At 38.2% G+C, this 19210-nt stretch overlaps 1 protein-coding gene across 1 annotated transcript in view; it reads left to right on the forward strand.

The window, feature by feature from the left end:
- STK31 (serine/threonine kinase 31) overlaps positions 1-17924 on the forward strand; it is a gene marked incomplete at its 3' end in the record, with an annotated part of 34103 nt that extends 16179 nt beyond the window's left edge. The window contains exons 10-22 of the mRNA XM_010165391.1: positions 583-705; positions 4915-5094; positions 7486-7602; positions 8632-8751; positions 9244-9375; positions 10410-10511; positions 11476-11556; positions 11885-12010; positions 12736-12861; positions 13132-13218; positions 14044-14193; positions 15855-15980; positions 17856-17924. Of these exons, the coding sequence (XP_010163693.1) occupies positions 583-705; positions 4915-5094; positions 7486-7602; positions 8632-8751; positions 9244-9375; positions 10410-10511; positions 11476-11556; positions 11885-12010; positions 12736-12861; positions 13132-13218; positions 14044-14193; positions 15855-15980; positions 17856-17924 (1539 nt within the window). The remainder of the gene's footprint in view (positions 1-582; positions 706-4914; positions 5095-7485; positions 7603-8631; positions 8752-9243; positions 9376-10409; positions 10512-11475; positions 11557-11884; positions 12011-12735; positions 12862-13131; positions 13219-14043; positions 14194-15854; positions 15981-17855) is intronic.
- Positions 17925-19210: the final 1286 nt, after the last annotated feature.

Raw genomic sequence — 19210 nt, forward strand, 5'->3', positions numbered from 1 at the left:
TGGAAAAGACCCCCAAGGTCTTCAAGTCCAACCATTAACCTATCGCTACCAATCCCATTTCTAAACCATGTCCCCTAGGGATCATCCCCATCAACAGGGATGGTGACTCCACCACCTCCCTGGGCAACCTGTTCCAATATATGACTACCCTTTCTGTGAAGAAATTTTTCATAATGTCTAACCTAAACCTCCCTGGTGCAACTTGTGGCCATTTCCTCTCGTTCTGTCACCTGTTACCGGGGAGAAGAGACCAACACCCACCTCACTACACCCCCCTTTCAGATATAGTTTCTCCTCAGCCTTCTCTTCTCCAGACTAAACAACCTGAGCTCCAGTAACTGTTTCTTTAGTTGTCTGATAATGTAGTCTTATTTTTACACTGTAAAGGATGCTGTATTTGTGCAAGGTGGTCATGCCACAGGAGTAGAGGTTAAAAAAAAATTTGCTTTTTCACTCATTCCTAGTCAGGCATGTATTGTACTATTCATACTTTGCAGGCTTTAATGCTTTTTGGTATCACTTTCCACATTGTGTTTGTGGTGTTTGGGCTTGAGTTGCTGGCTTACTTTCTCTTTTGCATAGGATGAAAGAGATGAATTGATTACCAAGAGAGATGAGGTGCAACAGAACTTGTATTCAGCAGTGGAAGAATTAATTTTGGAAGTGGATCAAATGCCCCTCTCTGAGCGCTCAAGAACACTACAGGTAAGGAGGTTGCTTTTATCACTATTGATTCTGAAACACTGAGAACCTGTAGAGTGTGTTTCTTAAAAGTTAATGTTTTATAGTAGGAGATGTCGACAGCAGCAGATGAAGCTTCAGATAATGGTTCTGAGTTAAGTTGTACATCTGACACCTGTCGTTCTCAGTGTTACTTGTGATCCGAGTCCCCCAGATGTTTTGTTTCTAGAGACAAATTATTATCTAGATCCTGGATTTGAGCAATAGCTTTTCTCTTATGGTGCTGTGTTTGGTGACTAATGAGACTTCACAACGCACAGAATGTTTGGTAGAAGGCAGGTGTTAATGAGAGAACCTACAATTAAACAGTCAATGCAGTTAAATGCAGTTATCCTGCAAATTGTGGCAGTGGATTTTGTGGTTGGATAGTATACTTTCCTATCCCTTTCTGTTCAGATTGCTGTGTAGTTTGGACTACTGTAGCAAAATGTAAAATATTTAAAGCTGCCTTTTTTTTTTTTTTTTTTAAGGTGAGCTAAACTTTTTTCCAGCCAAAGCAACAACATTAGTGGGAAGTAGACATGGAAATAGGCTCTGAAGATGCACTATGAACTTTTGAGGAGGACTTTACCAATAGAAATATTACCAAGCTGGTGGTAATATTTCTAGCCTTTGCTATTAGAAATAATTGATTTTCATTACTTGCTTTTATTTTGACTGCACAGATGTATGTGTGGAGAGAGAAAAAAGGTTGGCAATAGTTTGACAGCTTGTCTGTACAAATTCTAGAGATATATTTGTCCACACATGTATGAGATTGGGTTCTTATGGAAAAACCACCAAGATTACAGGCTGCATGTAAGTTTGTATGAGGTTGGAGCAGCATTAACAAAGTGAAGCATTCAAATTTTCATGGAATTACTCAATTTCTAGTGGAATTATTTGTCAACGCCATTCTAGTCTGATATGCAGATTGGTGTTTAATTAGAAAAGATATTGTTTTGGTAGCATTTCATGGCTTTCTATCACTGAAGGCCCTGTCTGCTCCTTCAGACAGAGGAAGGTTGTGGTGTGTTGTTGTGTGGGGTTTTTTCTCTTTTGTGGCTTTTTTTTTCTGTGTGTGTGTGTGTTTAAAGATTATGCTGTGCTAATCCACTAGGTGGTAGGCATTAAGCATATTCTAGATAATGGTACTGCAGTGAAATTTTAATAGTTTTTTGAAAATACTTGAAGGGGCACTGAAATGCTGCTAGGTGTGTTAAGTGAATTTTGGGCTTTAGCTTAACTGTGTTGATGGTCCTCTCTCGTATTAGGAGCTAGAAGATCAAAATAGTTTTCCTAAGTAGGGAAACAGAAATAAGTTTTTACCAAATATCAGTGAGATCGTTGATTGCAGTTGTACAGAGCTGAAGAGATCACGCTGTACTGTCCTAGAGAAACTGGTATTTTTCCAACGTCTCAGAAGAACAGGAGTGTGGGAGCTAATGCCGCTGTCAGTGAGGCTGTGTATCGCAAACCTCTCTTCTGCATCACACATCTCTTCTGGCTTATGTTTTAGACCTTCCTTTGAGAACTGTTGTTGGCCTGAACTACAGACAAATTCAAAGAGCTTCAGGCACAGCTGGGTCAAACTGCCTAGGACTGAAATAAGCAGTTGGTGAGCTCTGTGCTTTCCATGTGATAATACTTTGTTGGTTAAGAGGAAGACTGAGAGTGTGGGTCTACACCTAAGTCACTCAAAAGCAAGCTAGGATATGATCTGAACAGTTGTTAGCTGTCTGTAAGCGTGTTTCCTCTGCCCCGTGCGTAGCGTGTAGGCTTGTTTTGTGAGTTACTAGCTTAGAGATAGCAACTGGGTGTACAGCAAGTGCCTGTAGGCCACTGAGCCATCTTTGTCCTGTAGCTTTGTACCCTTCTGGAGTCTGTTCCTGTATCCACATGCTGGTGAAGTTGCTAGTGTTTTAGGAAGTGTGTTTATAGTATGAAAAATAAATGGGTAGAAACAGGATGTAACCTACTGGATTCTTTCCTTGAGGATGATCTGATGGAATCACATGCAGATACTCTTCTGGTGTAACTAGTGCTGCTATTTTTGTACGCAGGATGTGATACTGGGTATGAAACTGTTTCTGAGCATTTTTCTCAGTTCTGTTACCCACTTTTGACTGCTGTTAAATAGGCTGATTATTTTTTCTCCCTCCTTCAGGCTGGTCCGTTTGAACCTGGCTTTCTCCCTCACCATGTCATCTTCTATCCATGTGTATCCTGGTGTATTAAAATCTAGCTGTTGAAAAAAGAATATGAGAAAATTCTGTTGTGCACCTGAGTGAGTTAAATAGCCTCCATAAATTTAGCACAAACCTACTTTTTGTATTTCCTTATAGACAAGCATATTTGTATAAAGCTTGTCACCTGGGTCACTTGGAAATTGCTGTTTGAAACACTCTGTTGTACTAAATGAATGCTGTTCATTACAGTAACGTTTGTTATGAAATTAGTTTTAGAATTTTATAAAACACTTTTTGGTGATGTGGCTGTTTTGGTTTTTTTTGGAGGGGTTGTGAGTTTGGTGGTGGGAGTTTTGGTTTAGATTTTTTTTGTGGTCACTATGTTTAGTTAGTTGTTATGTGAGGAAATTCTTGTGCTTTTGGGACCAGTTTGAACTTCTGTACTGTGTCTGTGGAACTGGAGCCTGGTTGTGGCATCATCGTGTAGTTCTACAAATTCGATCAAGCTCACTTCCTCACCTCTGTGGTACCTGCAGCCCTCAGCAAGGGGAGTTCATTGCTGCCACGTTCTGGCCTGTTGTGATAGAGTCAGTCTGTTTTACTCCCCAGTTATGTTTGTTTGCTCATGTGGCCTCTGTTTCAAGTGTCTGAAAGGTTCCTGACAAGTGACTTTAACTTCTGCCATACTGCTTTTTCCATAGTATTGGCTGTTGAGTCCAAAGGGATGCAAAGATGAAAACCTCTCTGAAGAGGAGGAGAGAGGTGTTTTGGTGTTTCTTCATTTGCATGAACTAGATGTTGTTTGGAAAGGTCTGTGTCATTTTAACTCACATTCTGGGATCTGAGAAAAGAAAAAAAGTGAAACAACATATATAAGCAAACTGTCAGTAGCCTTTCTTAGGGTTTCTTTAGTCATCTTGTCAGGAATGGTGTGGATAAGTAAAATGGTGGATTTTGAAAGCCGAAGGATGCTATTTATTACAAAAGTGCAGGTTCATTCAGTCAAATCCCACTGTTCAGGGAGAATTTTCTCTTTTGAACTACGACAAATTGCCTGCAAACACCAGTGTAGGTCTGAAGTGTATTTCAGTGTGGGATTTTCCACCCAGGTGCAAGGAAGACTGCTTTGTGGCAGGATGTTGTCTCCACTGATAATTCATGGATGCATTCCTACCTGACCCTGCTTGTTCTTCAGGTTGTTTGACAGACTGCCCTTCCTTTAAAAGTGGTTTCTGTTTCCCTGAGCTTTAGCCTTGATGCTTTTCCCTTACATATAGCACTTAATTTTGTTTTCCAATACAAGTCAAAAGGAGATGGACTCTGTGCTTCATATACTTGGAGAATACTTGGCTTTTAGAGGGAAATAGAGGTTTCCTGTAAAACTTATTTCAGAGGACCTTCAGTTGTCAGGCACCTAGGTAATGGCTGTTCCATCTGGGAATCAGTGTGACTGCAAAGGTGCATCAGAAAAGGTCTGACTAATGACTTTTGAAGAGAAGGATAAGTCCAGAAGTATTCCTTGGGTGTCTGGTTGCTCACCTTGTTTCTTAATACAAGTTCCCTTTGTTTTCTGAATTTGAGCAGTTCTTTGAGGAGTTCTTTGAGCCCCATTTTGCTCTTTCTTGATGAGTATGAGTTTAAAGTCCAGTCTATAGGTAAGAAGAAACTAGAACACAAGTGATGTCTTATCAGCTGTTAAGCTTTTTGTAGTGTCTTTTCATTCTGTATTTTGAAGAGAAAAATCAAACTCTGTGATATTTGTGCGAGAACCTTTTCTGCATTGCATTTTCTGGTAGACATACTGCCATTTGGTCTGAGAGGGAAGTGGAATATAAAATGTACTTCACTGGGTATCGAAAGAGGCCTTTATAGGAGAAATAATTTTATGCCAGCAGGTAGTGCTAAATTCTTCTGTGTTAAATGACTTGATTTTTCTAGATAGTTTACTGTCAGAAAATTCTTCTGGTTTGCAGACCTGTTTTTGTTTGATTCACTTGATGCACAGGAACTGTCTGCTTCTCTGGAGATGGTGTATGGTCAAGGTTCTGAAGCAGATGACTGTGAGGAGGTATTTCAACGGTTCTTTAAGTGGAAGAATGCTAAAATGAAGAAATTAATTTGCGTCAGAAATGATACAGACACAGCTTTGCAAATTCTAGCTGACTGGTTCAGTGGCACTGTAAAGGTAAGGTGGACAGTCAACCTTTCCTGTGGGTGAAAAAGGTGGAAGTATGACACTGTCTAACCAAGCCTGTGAGGAGTAGGCATTAGTAGGGGCAACTACCTATGGCAGGGAGATTGTGCGTATGAGCAATGTCAGTAAATGACAGAATGAACTGTTAATTTACCTTTATTCTTATTGTAACTTTGTGGTGAGTCAGAGTTTATACTTTCTTATTAAAAGACATATTTTGTATAAAGATCAGTACTTCTATGCAAGTATAACTTTTGTATGGGTGGGTGTGTCTGTTCATTGTGTGACTGAAATGCTTTAATTAGTCCTTTCAAGTGGCCTTTAGATAGAAGGACTTCAGATTCTGTTTCATAAATGCTACTGAAAGAGGTGATGAAAGATCACTGCAAAGAACCCAGTCTGACTTGACATGATCTAGGTACAGGTTGCGGACAAATATAGAATAGAATTTTTTTCCCTCATTGAAATACTGAGTGTGGAGAATTTATGCAAATGAATTGTCCACTTCTGTTTGCATGTCCTGCAGTATTTTCTGCAATACCAGTATGATGCTGTATTTCAGTCTCAGTAGTAGGAGGTTTGGAGCATTGAAGTTGAGTGCATGTTATTTGTCTTAAAAGGAGATAGATAGTGGAATTGGGTTACCATCCTTTGAGTTCTGCTTGCAAAGAAAGTGCAAAGTAGAAAGCTAACTTTGTTCCTTTTCTGTCTCTGTGCTTAATATCTATGTTCTTGGTCAGTTTAGGACTCTTCATCTTCCTGGGAAGATTGTAAGCTACTCTCCTTCCGTTCCTGCAGGTCCAGCTTCATTGATCTCCTTGTTGCACTTGTTTGTAAATGTTCTGTGTCAGCATAACCTTCCTGCCCCTGTAAATCATACATAATCCTCAAGAGTCCTACCTTTTCATAGTGAACAAGTTTTCTGCCCTTTCATTTCATTGTGCCCAGACCATTTACTGGGGCCAGATGCTGTTATGAATGAGTGTTCCTTGACCTGACAATAAATGCTGTTCAGCAGCAGTGTAGACTTGGTGCATGTCATGTACAGTATAATGTTAATGATTATAATTACTTGCAGATGTTTATAATCATGTCAGTTATTAGAGGGGGCAGACAAACCTACAGGTGGGTTTCTGTGCTTGCTGGATGCAATTTAGAGTGCTATTCTGCACGTATGAAAGTGACTAAAGTTTGTTAGTGTAAAATCTGAACATGTGTTTGACATGTGTTGGTAAAGCACTGGCAGGTAGACCAAGGACAAAATTTTCATTTATTCATCTTAATAATTTCAGCTTTTGATATGCAATTATTCTGTTGCAATTTAACTTCTAACTCCTTTAAAAAAAAAAATAAAAAAAATCACAAATTGTGTAGAGCAAATGCTTCTTTGAAGTGTTTCCCCTCCTCTTTTTTTAAATAGGTACTCCTCTTCCTCTCTTTCTGAATCCAAATTAATCTTGTGTAGCATCAATCAGAATCCACAACAGGAAATGGATCAATGACAGACAAGGAAACTTTCAGAGACTGGATGGCTCCTTTCCAGTATGCAGCTCCAGGCTTTGAGGACCAACATACTATCTGAACTTATACTGTTAAAGTTTTTATTTTCAGTTCCTTTAAGGCTAAGACAACAAAAGATTTTGACAGTCTTTAGTGGAATACACATGCTTGATAGGTAAACGAATGAGGTGGAGTTTGCAGGTTTCTATTATGGCTATGTATCTTGCATGTTAAATACAATACCATGTTTTCATTTTAGTTCTGGTTGCCAGTGTAATGTATCTTCTTCTGCAGATGTGAGTAACAAAAATTTGCTGAAAACAACATTAATGGAATTATAAGCTGATTTTACTGATTTTTGTCTGGCACCTTCTATATCTTATATCTTGAAGCTAAGTTTATTTCTGACTTCTGTGAAAACAGAGTTCCCTGGTGAAGTCTTCAACCTTGTTTCACACTTGATACACATCCTGGGATCTATTTCACAGTTTATTTATCTCAGGTAGTACTATATAGGAATGGAAAGCCCACTTGATAGCTAAACTGCCATATTGAGCATCTTATGTTGCTTTTTTGATGTGGAACTCAATAGGAGAAAGATTTGGATTCTTCTACTGTTTCATTTTTGGTAAAAATCAAAATGAGATTAGGAAAATAAAACCTGATCAAGGAAAGAATCAACTTTCTTCTTGCCTGGTGAATCTTAACCATTAGTTCTAGAAATTGTTTTGTCACTGCAGTGTGAGGCAGTTAAAAGTGAGCTTTGACACAAATGCTGATCAGATTTCCAGTAGTGCTATAACTCTTTGTATTTCTTGCTTGTTTTTGCTGTCTGCTTGCTAACTTTCAGTTCCAAGGCTTATTTTTTTTTTCTTTTTGAAGTGTTTTGACCTGATGTCAGAAGCATCTTCAGATTTAGAGAAAGTGGTTGGCAATGTGGATGAAATTCTCAAAAAGGCTGAGCTGGCTGTTTGTGAAGAACTGGATACTGATTTAAATGTAAGTTCTAATCATGCCTGCTGTGTCACAACTTCTATATATTTTATACATCTTTGATTTCAGTTTAAAGCTTTTCTTAATGTGTTAGATGAGTTTATTCACTACAATGCAACGTCTTTTTTTTTTTTTCTGGAATTGTGATAAAGTAATTCAGGTTGCTCCTCAGAGAGGAGAGAATGTGTTTTCCAGGCAACAGGCAGAGGACAGCTTTGGGTTACAAGAACTTAACTGTATGTATGACTGGTTTAACTGAGAAATACTGGGGAAAAATGGTTCTTCCCTCTTTGCATGTAGAGAAGCTTTCTTTGAGCTGTACTGAGTTCTGGTGCTTGTGTTGAAAATACAGGTGATGAAAAGTAAGTTTCTGCTTATGGGATTGTGCCTCTGGGTGAATGTGTATAGATAAATTTACTTTTTCCAATCTTAAGAGATGAGTAGTTTTTCATCACTTTCATTTTGCATGGGACAGGTGTTCTTGCCTTACTGGTAATATTTTTCTATGGTTACATTAGCCTTTCTCCCAGTTATTTGGCTTTTCTGATAAGTATTTCCTCCATTCTGTTTTGCTAACTCTTTGAAGTACTTGCATTGTCTCTGCAGTGAGAGTCCCTACTGAGTGGTTGTGTTGTAGCATTGTACTAACAACAAACCAGTAATTTAGTCTACTTTTGGCTACTCTCTCTGATAGAACCAGTGACTCTCTTTTAGAAGAATGGTTACATGCTTTAATGCTTCCTATCTATTTAACCATGCTGTCCTTAAAAAAAATTGTTTCATAGCACGTGTAATATGAAATTGGACTTCAGCACACAAGTGCCAATCAGTTTTATTCTATTTAAATTCTTAGATGACCTCCTAGATTTGCTAACTTCTATTTTAGAATTTCTTTAAGAAGAGAGAAAAATCTGATAAATGATTTTTTCCATTAACAATGAAATTTCTCAATAAAGGTTTTACATCTTAAACGTCGTTGTATATAAATGAAGAACAACTCTCAATCTTTAACTCCCTGTGTGTAATTTGATCCAGGAGCATGATGAAGCAGAGAAGGGAATAATTACGAGTGCTTACAGTAAAGTTATACATAACGTTCGTCAGGAGCAAAGTATGATCACTGTCATACAGAACAGATACTTGGCCGGTGTTGAAGTGAGTTTTTTGCCATGTGTATTTCTGTCACACTGATCTGTACTAGTAACCCTTTCTGACAAAATTTATTTTTGAAAGATGTCTTCTTATCTTTTTATAAGAAATTCTAGGAGTGTATTGCTGATCAGAGATTGGTTGTGTTAAAGCTTGAGAATTGCAGTTGTGCATTGCCTCAGCCAATGCTTAATTTCAGTTAAATACAAAGATATTTTTTAAAAAATCAAAGCAGTGGAAGCTGGAATCTCTGGGTTCATTACAGATCAGTAGTATGTAACTTAAAGGTACTGAACTTTAAGGCAAATGTTGATTTTCCACGAAGTTGTTCATATAATTGAAACAAAACACTATAAAAACCCTCTTCTGTGGGGAAAGACCCTGAAAAGCTGAATTCACATAGGCTTCAGGATGTTTCTCTAATGCATTGGACTAAAGCATATTAGAATAGAATGCTTAAACACTTTCTGATTTTTTCCTTTTTTTTTTTTCTTCTAGTTCAAAAAACAGGCTGAGAAATGGCTGAATAAAAGACCTGATATTAGCAACTTATTATCAATTAAGAAAACTGTGAAAAGCCTAAAGGCCCAGTTAAGATGGAAGCTGGTTGAAAAGAACAACTTTGAGGAAGTATGAAAATGTTACAGTGTTGGTGGTTTTGTGTGTTTTGTTTTTTTAAATAATTAATGTTTAGAAACATTAATTTTGTCTATTCCGAGTAAGTGATAACTATATAGAACAGTTTGCGTTTTCTGACCTGAATTTTGCCTTTAACTGTGGAAGTTTTACAGGCCCCTGAGACCAAGCTTGAATGTCTTAAAAAAATAAAATAAAATTAAAAAAAATCGGTAAATAGCCACTTTTGTGTTTCGGTCCCCAGCCATGGCACTGCGCTTTTAACAGAGTCCCTCTGGTGACGGTCGCTGTTCACAGCATGAACGGTTTTGTCCAGCTTTTTACTGTGCCAGTGGTGTGATTACTTTAAGTTTTTACTTTGTTAATAATGCATGCACCTCCCCTTTGGTGACAGAAGTCAACGTCTGTTCTAGTTTTCAGGGTTCCCCACTACCCCTCAGAGAAGTCCAAAGAATGTAAATGTTACTCCAGCTTCAGTGCTGTTTGTTTGATCGTGCATTAATTATTCTGGTGATGCTTAAGGAGAAAAAGAACCTGCAGGTGTAGCATTGTAAAGGGGCAGTAGGCTTCCAAGAGGGATTTAAAATGAGGCACACTAATGAAACCCATTGGGGAAAGGATTCTTGAGTAATGAGGTGACATGAAGAAGGTTCCTGCTTATGGGAGAAAAAAGTGAATGAATTATGGAACCTGGCATTGCTGATTGACAATGGTGTTCCTGTTATGATTATATGTGATCAGCTATTTAAAAAAGTAAAAGCGCTCTTTGACTTAGGAAACAAGTAGGCAAAGGGATAAAACATTTGTTCTGTCACATAAATAAAGGGAACACTTTTCTCAGTGATAGGTTTTAAGAGATTCTCTTGTGTTTCCAGGAGGAAGACCGAGTAAAACACACGTTTGAGAATACGTGCAACTCTCAAACTCTGATAAGGAAGCTCTTTTTTAACCCTAATATAGTAGGTTACTGTTGTTCGGTGTAATAGCAGAATGAGAATTGTACACTAACTTTCTTATTCTTAATGCAGTCTGATGATTACAGTGAGTTTGAAATGACAGGAATAAAAGAGGAAATTGCTGATCTGCGAAATAGGATTCTTCAGGAAATATCCAAGGAACAAGAAGAATATGTAAGTATTAAACTACTTAGGCAACTAAACAAACCTGTATGAGGCACATCTGCACTTCAGTTGCTTTAATGTGTGCTCTAGGTAAAATAAAAAATATGACTTTAAGTGTTGAATGTTAAGATGGCCCTTTTTTTGGTGAAACCTATGGGAGAAGGCATGGAGGCTGATCAATTTCATCTCTGAACATAGTTTCTTCAGACCTTCTGCTCCTTCCCCTCTCCATCGGGGGTTGAGCTGAGAAAAAAATGTGAGCTGTAGTTCTGAACACAGAAGAGCTGCAGGTCAAAGTGCAAGCTCAGGTGCTGAAGAAAGACTGTTTCTTGCAAGGAGGGGAACTGTTTCCTTATGACTAGGTTAAAACAGCCTTTTATCATGAAGTGAAGGAGATCACCCTTTCTCCAAGTCCTCTATATGAAAGGAGGAATCAGAAACCATTGCCTTGTGAGCAAGTAGAAGGGAACCAGGATTTGTGCTGGTGATACACCTCCCTCTGCAGACATAGCATTTGTGTGTAATAGTTACCTTGCAGCGTTACAGCTCTGGAGGGTCTGGAGGTGCATGTAATGCTGGCCTGGTCTGTGTTACTACTTGATTTCTGTCTTCCTCCACTTACCTATGGTGAAGTTGTTTTCCTTTGTTTAGTCCTGCTAAAGCCTCTTGTAGAAAAGATGAAATGTTTTTTGTGAGAGTGCATGAGCTGTTTGAGGTCTTAGCACTAACCACTCTCAGAGCTTTCAGAAATCTGTCTGTATTGAACTGCTGTATTCATGTTGTGAGTGTTGGTTTTTTGTTTGTTTTTTTTAAAGCAAATGGCAGTGTTGCATTGCATGATGTTGTTGAAGGAGGTATGGTCATGGTCAATGCACATTTGAATGTCCTGAGTATACATTGCAATTGTCAGTCTATATTTGTATGTATCAGAAACTAGTGACCTGAAGCTGTGGACCTTGTTTCCTTTGTTTAGGAGAAGCTTACCTATTTGGTACAGAAATGGTTCCCTGAGTTACCACTTCTTTATCCAGAAGCAGGAATTCTAAACTATATGGTAAGCCAAGATTGTACCTGAATGCACTGTCAGTTTTTGTTTCAGGCACTATCAAGACCCTGCACCAATAATGCACTGCATGGAGCATTGCTTGTTGTGGTCTTCCGCCTTCTCCCCCTCTTCTGGGGGATGTTCAAGGAATGCATTTCATTAGCTGCTATATCATGGCCAGCATCTTGGTAACAGATGCTCTTTTAACACGTCCTAACTGGCTTTGTGCTTTGCTAAGTTGATTGAGGAAGAGGAGAGGTAGTTGAAGTCTCTGAATCTGACCAGCTGTTAAATGTCATGTGCTTACCCTGAATATCTGTGTGTGCACGTGCTTCAGAACTCTGGTGGACTTCTGACACACAGCCTGGAGCGAGAACTTCTGGATGCTGAGCCCATGAAGGAACTGAGCACGAAGCGACCTTTAGTGTGTTCAGAAATTCGGGGCCAGAAGGTTCTTTTAAAGGTAATGTTGACATTGGCTTTCAGTTAGTGCTGCAGGTGAGGCCTTGGCTTATTAACGTACTGGTTCTGAATGAACTCTGCTGTTCATGTCATATCCCTGTGTTTAACAGCCCTTTTCTGATAGCAGATTTTTTGGTCAGGGCATGTAGAACATGAAGCATTGTTTTCCTTCTGGAGTGTTTTCATGTTGCTTACTGTTTTGTTGTTGTTGTTTTTTTTTTCTTCCTTTTGAGGAGTGCTGTAGCGAACAGTGCTTCCCCTCTACTCTCTGTTCTTTCTGGTGTCAAGCGGACTTTTTTTCCTGTTCATTACTCCTGTCTCTTTTTGCGGATGCTGATTTGTCTTCCTGATGATTTCACTGAGAAATTTCAGGAACTGCTGCTTTTCTCTTGTTCTGCTTCTCTACCAATCTGCTAGCAGTTAGGGAACCAGGGGAAGTAGTATTATGAGAGACATAGTTGTAAATATTCTTGCTTTTGACTTGGCTTATTTAAATCTCAAATTAGAGACACAGTCCCTGTTTTGTTGGTATAGACTTACTAAGAGTTAATAAGAAAATATGGGAAGGGTCTGTTACAGTTGGAACTGAGTTTTGTGTTAAGTAGAAGAGGAAGTTATTTGATGGCATCTAACAATATGAATTTCTTTAATTAAAAAAAGGAAGTTTAATGCAATAGTGTTCCAGGCATCAGGAGTAATAGCTTGGATATCTGTTTTGTTTTTAAGGGATACTCTGTAGATGTCAGCTCAGAAGCCAAAGTGATAGAAAGAGTTGCCAAGTATCACAGAGCGTGTGATCAGCAGAAGGAGAAATCTGGATTATTGCAACTGTTGTTCCTTCTTTTCTGCAAGGCAAGATTGAAATTGATGATCTTGATTTCTGGTTTAAGCTGAAAGACTTGCAGTAGGACCTTGAATCTTTTAACATTTTAAGTTGAAGCACTGAATCAGAAAAATATTTTCTTTCTCAGTTTAAATAAAACTGTCTACTTAGTAAACATAATAAATTGATTTATCACACATCTAGTGCATGTTAAACTAAAGTTATTTAAACTTCCCAATATTACTGATATTTGAAACAATCTATTTTTCCTTTTTTTTGTTTGTTTGTTGTTATTAAAGTCTGATCCTTTAGTATATTTAATGGTCCCGTACTACCCAGGAGCAAGTCTGGAAGCTTTACAGGCTGATACACCTTTAACTTTAGAAGTAAGTATAACTACTTAGACTTGGACCAGCATTTATTTTGTATGGTTTTGAACTGAACTCTTACTGTTTTGCTGTATCTTATGGTGCTGATGGTGTTTCACCAGTGTACTTCCTTTGGTGGGTGAGTGACTGTACAAAGTTGCACAGAAGAGCTTGACTGGGATTCTTAGCAGCTGGTCCAACAGTAGTTTATAACTTTCTAAAAAAGATTTTACTTTAATACACTTTTCTCTTTTATTTAAATTAACACCTCAGGTGTATTATTTGTACATTTTGAAAGTACTGGAATTGAACATGTTGGCTGTTCAGGGGCAGGCATTTCTCTATTGAAATTTTAGAGTACTCCTGTGTGTGTAATTTTTTTTTTTCCCCCTCTCCTCCCTCACTTCATCCTGCTCCTTTTCCTTTCCCTCTTCCCCACACGGTGTATAGATAGTTTGGATAGTCACTCCTTCTCAAAGAAGCAGTAGGTAGAAGCCAATACAGTCTGTTTGATAACTTGAAGCTTCTTTTTGCTGACTTGGATCTACTTGTAATGGTCCAAGTTTCATGTTCCCCCGCCCCCCATATGTATATGTCATCACGTTAGTGATTTGTTAATCAGCGACTGCATTTTTTTTTTCCCTGCCTGGCTGTGCAAGTTGTAATAATCTTACTGGGAATTAATCCATACTTCATAGAACAGAATTGGCATAAGCTTGGAATGTGTACAAACCTTAAAAAAAAAAAAGTCTTTAGTTCTGAATATAAACTAACTTGATACTGTGGTGTTTGTTTTTTTTTCCATATCTATCTTGGTAATAAATACACAAACTAAATCATTAGGAAGCATTAAAAGTGATGAAAGGAGTGGCTCAAGGTCTACAAACATTGCATGGAGCTAATATAGTACATGGATCTCTGCATGGAAATAATGTTTTTGCTGTGAATCGAAAACAAGGAATTGTTGGAGACTTTGATTTCACAAAATCAGAGGTAAAAAAAAAATCCTTTAGTGACTTTTAGTCAGAATTATATATCAAAACTGGCAACTGTGTTTGCAATTTACAAGATTTATTGATAAACATTGTGTGTAGCAGTGAGACTCCTGTTTCATATCCTGAATAGGGTTGGTCAGTTTGAGTCTGGTTGAAATATTTGTAAACACAGTCTAATCTTGGAGAGGAAAAAAAGAATTACTGAGTGTGGGCTCTGGTTAAGCAGAAAAGTGGAACAAAAAAGTTGTAGTAGTTGTTTGTTGGCTGTCTGTCTTGTATATTTAATGGTAATCAGCATCATCGGAAGGGAGAGAAAGAACTCATGTTTGAAGAAGTGCTGATCAGTCTCATATGAAGTCTTTGCCTTTCTGTTTAATAGGTGATGAGGCTCCAGTATGTGTTTTAATCTGTTGTGGTATTTGGTAGATTTACAGGATTTTACTTATTGCCTACATACACCTGTATTCATATGTACTTCTGATTTAGTCCTCAGTTTCTGTAGTAAAGAATTTCATAGTTGTTTTTGGGGAAAATCTAATATTTTTTAAGGACACAAGCTATTTTCTTACTATTCATTGTGTTTGCATAGCAGAGTCTCCAGTAATGGTATCTCTTCTGTAGTCACCCTTTGACTTTTTAAACTCAAGTTGTTTGAGCTAAAGCATTTTTGTGCTAGAGGTCTACTTCATGCTTATTAAATTTTAAAAATAGTAATATATATTATAATAATATGCCATTATATTAATAGAATAAACATATAAATAAGTTTCATTGAGAACCCTTATTTCTGCTTTGGAAATGCATTATCTGTTAATCTTACGAAGAGTGTCAAATGTTTGGAGAGCAAGGTGTGCTTCCCATGAAATAAATTTCAGTTTTCAACATGCTATAGAGAGATGCTTTAAAATTTTTGGCAACTGAATTTTCTGAAAGTTCATAATGAAAATTGCAAGAGCTGAGGAAGACTACCCCTGTTTTTAGACAGGGGCTTTGCTGAAGTGAGCAGTACTGCTCAGGGCTTGTACTTTCTGCGTGATCAGAAATGCACGAGTGGAGCGGGTAGCTGGTGTGTTACCGAGTGCTCTCTGCGATCTGGATACTAGTCTTCTCCACGCTGGCTGTAGCTGGTGCTGGCTGCTGTCGTGGAGGGGCATAGAAACTCAGGTTCCAGCTCTTATTTTTTCAGTAGACAGTCCTAAAATATGCTGGAAACCAGGAGGGAAGAAGCAGCTAGTTTCAGGTGAAGATGACAAAGGCAGAGAAGAAAACATAGGAAAGCTGTCAGAACTGAACTTTAGAACTAAAGTTCTCCAAAATAGTGCTGAATGTCTTTTAATGTTTGAAATTTTTTTTTCTACTTTGAGAAGTTTTGCAATTTGTATTCTTTACCACCTTATGAGCTTTATTAGTTCTAGTGTGGAGTAAAATCTGCCATCCCTATTCTTCTATTACAGTTAGAGGTGATACATATGTGACGTCTTTTTTCCTTTACGCACCACTTTTTTTTGGTCAGTAAAGGAGTATTTTACATTTCAGTCTGGGCTAACACAGAACTCTGGTAAAGTTGTCTTGACACATTAAAAGGGAGAGGGAGATACACCTGCTTCAATGTCCTGTCAGTCTTGCTTGAAATTACAGGTACAATTTTTTTCCCCATAGGAACAGCGTGCTGCTGCAAACACTATGGTTGTCAGTACCCTGAGCTTAGTTTCTCCTGAACTGAAAATGGGACAGCCAGCTTCTCCAGCCTCTGACATGTATGCTTACGGCTGCCTTCTGTTCTGGGTACGTTACGGCTTGTGGGAGAGTTTCTAGTAATACAGAACTGTAGTAGGCTTATAAAGAACAATAAATGTTATCTCCAACTTCTGCTTTGAACTATTTTGGTGAAATAAGTGTTGATATTTTCATCTGAGTGGTAAGTATGGGATCAATGGGAGTTAAAATTATGGGCAGAAGACAGTGCATTTTTCTGTAAAATATACAATGAAATTTGTATAGTAATATGAACAAAAATTATGCTTTTGTTCCTCCTGCTGGAGATTGTCAGGCCTTACTGTACTTCCTGTTCATTCCTTGTGAGCCTTTTTTTTTTTTTTTCTTTTTTGTGACCTTGTTCCTGATGAATTACCCAAATCAGAAGAGAGGGAAGATGAAGACAAGGATGGGACCGTCATATGTTTTGTTGCTTTAGATAGGTGTTTTGTTCCTTAGTGTGTGTTATGCCAGGGAGGAGAAAGCAATCTGCTTTCCTGTGTTAGGTGGTTAGTTGCACAGCATCTCCTCCACCTCTTTTTTTGTCTTCTGGCACTGTATTGGTGCCTCCCCTACTCAAGGTGTTAGTGCCATGTGTTCTGAATGGAAAAACCTCAAATCTCCCTGACTTGAAAAGCCACAAGCTACTCAGCAAGTGCTGATGTTTCCAGGCAGTGATTTTGCATGATCACTTGATATATTGGAACTGGTTCACTGAGTACCAGTTGGAGCTCCAGCTACATGGGGGTCTTCCTGGGAAACACTGGCAGTTCCATCGGCTACCCAGTGATGGCTTCAGCGATCCTTTCTGTGCTGTAGCATCTTAAAACCACTTCCTAACAGAGATGTAAACTGCAAGTTGACAAATAGCCACTGTTAATTTCCTGTGCTGAGAAGGTGAAGCTGGTTCATATAGAAGTCACTGTTCATTATGTTTTATTCCCAGTTTAGGAAACAGTTGCTTAAAATTAAGTAATTTTTCTACTGAAGTGTAGCTTAGTATCATAAATGCTTACAATTTATTAACGTGTTATGGTCTAATTAGAACACTTCAATACCACTATTCAGATCTTAATCTGTTCTAGAAAAGGTTTTTTACAAGTAAAGTGAGTAAAAAAAACCCAAAGTTTTACAAATGACTGGCTCTGCTTGAAGAGAACATCAGTTTAATCCACATGTAACTAATCTTCAGATCAGACTTGGTGTTGTATTGATCATTTGATGGAAAATTCTATCTCAAGTGTTAGTAATATGTTCCAGCAGTTGCCTGTTTCACGTTGAGCATCTGAAATCGTGTTATTCCTCATTAAACAGCAGTGCCACTTCTAAAATTGAGATAGTGGTTTTCTGAATTCTCTGCGGATCTGTGTCACAAGAGCCCAGCGCTGACTAAACACATGCTTCCTTTTGCTGTCTGTGTAATTGTTCAGAATAGAGGCCTTTTCAGCTGAACGGGCAGGCAGGGTTTTGAAAAGTGCTGTACTTGGGCAGCTTCTAGGCAGTAGTAAAGGCTGGAGAAATTTTACTGTGTTTATGGATAAAGGGTTCACATTTGTCTGATACCAGTGCACTTACCCCTCAGCATTTCTTAAAGAGGATCAGATAATTAAATGCACAGCGTGGGAATGGACTTTGAGTCATATTTTTAGAACTCACTTTCTTTTGACCTCTAAAAGTTTCTTCTGATACTATTTTTTTCCCCCTCTTGTTTCTGTGTAAGGGGAACTTGAGCCCCTTGCATGTTTTACCCTACTGTGAAATGAGGAAAAAAGCCGTTCCCTGCCATTTTCCCATAACAGTCCATTTTCACTTGAAACCTGGAATCTCCTTGACTGATACTTGGTTTTGTTAAACTAAAGGGAAAAAACCACCAGTGTTAAGCATTATGTATCTTTTCATTTGCAGCTTTGTGTTCAAAACCAGGAGTTTGGCATAAAAGAAGATGGAACACCTGAGGTGGATGTGGTTGTCATGGTATGTTAATTGTCAGCAGAGGAAGATTAGACTGCTCTTGTTCAGCGGCAGTTAATTAATTAATTAAGTCAAACTTTTCATTGTTAGTGGTGGGTTGAGAAGATGTTCTTAATTGACTGTTTGAATAATTCTAAATAATGTGCACAAATAAAATTATGTTTGAGAAGGTGGAAAACCCCAGAGTTTTCTTAGTATTTAACTCTGACCTCAGGAGAAGAAACTTCCTCACATATAACTATTAATTGAACGACACCAAGTTACAGACTTGGGGAATAAGTTACTGAGATTCGACCTCAAAGGAGGTATTAGACTTAGGGACCTATCTTTTCTGAAGTCAGGGAAATTGACTTTGTTCATCTGTCTTTCCTACGTGATGATTGGACAGTGCTTGAGCGTTAATAAAACAGCCAAATTCCATTTTAATCACTTAAATGCAGTTGTAAAAGTGTACTGTGCCCTTTATGCTTTGATTTGTTTTTGTTTTGCGTGAAACACAAACTTCCTTGTGTCTCTGAAACAAATGCAGAGATGTAAGTGGACCCTGCATGATAGGGAGTTGTGTTGCTAATTTGATTCTTTCTACTCTGAACTCTTGTTCTGTCTGCTGTATGCCAGCAGCTGTTGTCACCTTGAACTCTGTTTTCAGTTTTTTGAAGTTTGTCCTCGCCCAGTGTCTCAGTGACTCTTTGGGAATAAGAAGTAGACCTGTGTGCCTTCGTGTTTCCAACTTTGAAGTAGATCCTTCACTAATTTATCTGTCTCTTGGATGTTAATCATAAGCAGATAATTTCATGGCCTTCTCTCTGTGTGCCATAGTCACTGAGAGCTTGTCTTATTGCTTGCCTTAGGCTTATTTTCTTGTGTAACTCTGTTTCACATAATATTTTAGCCTTCTGGCCAGGAGTTAAAGACCTTTTTTCTTGCCTGCTTTCAACCTATTCTGCATTTGCTACAGGGGATTCCTTTTCCTCCTTATACAAGTTGGAATAACAAAAGACGTGCCACCCTATATAGTTTAAAGAAATTCACTGGGAAGTTTGTAGACTTTTTAAATCCTTAGCCTTCCCAGACTGGTTTCTGCTTCATGCTTTTTTGCTGTGATTCTGCCTGTGTAGTTAGTGAGTGCTTTGTTCTTGTCCTGTGTCCCTCCCCCCTCCCTTGAGTGTTTTTTAGTCCGTATGGACTACTTAGGTTACGGATAGAATTCTCTAAGGAATGTAGGGAAGCATTAGAGGTCAATTCCCATATTTTCCAGAAAAGTAGAAAAATACTTTAAATGGGAAAGT

Source organism: Antrostomus carolinensis, unplaced genomic scaffold (genome assembly GCF_000700745.2).
Source record: "Antrostomus carolinensis isolate BGI_N321 unplaced genomic scaffold, ASM70074v2 scaffold13773, whole genome shotgun sequence".
Lineage (NCBI taxonomy): Eukaryota > Metazoa > Chordata > Aves > Caprimulgiformes > Caprimulgidae > Antrostomus > Antrostomus carolinensis.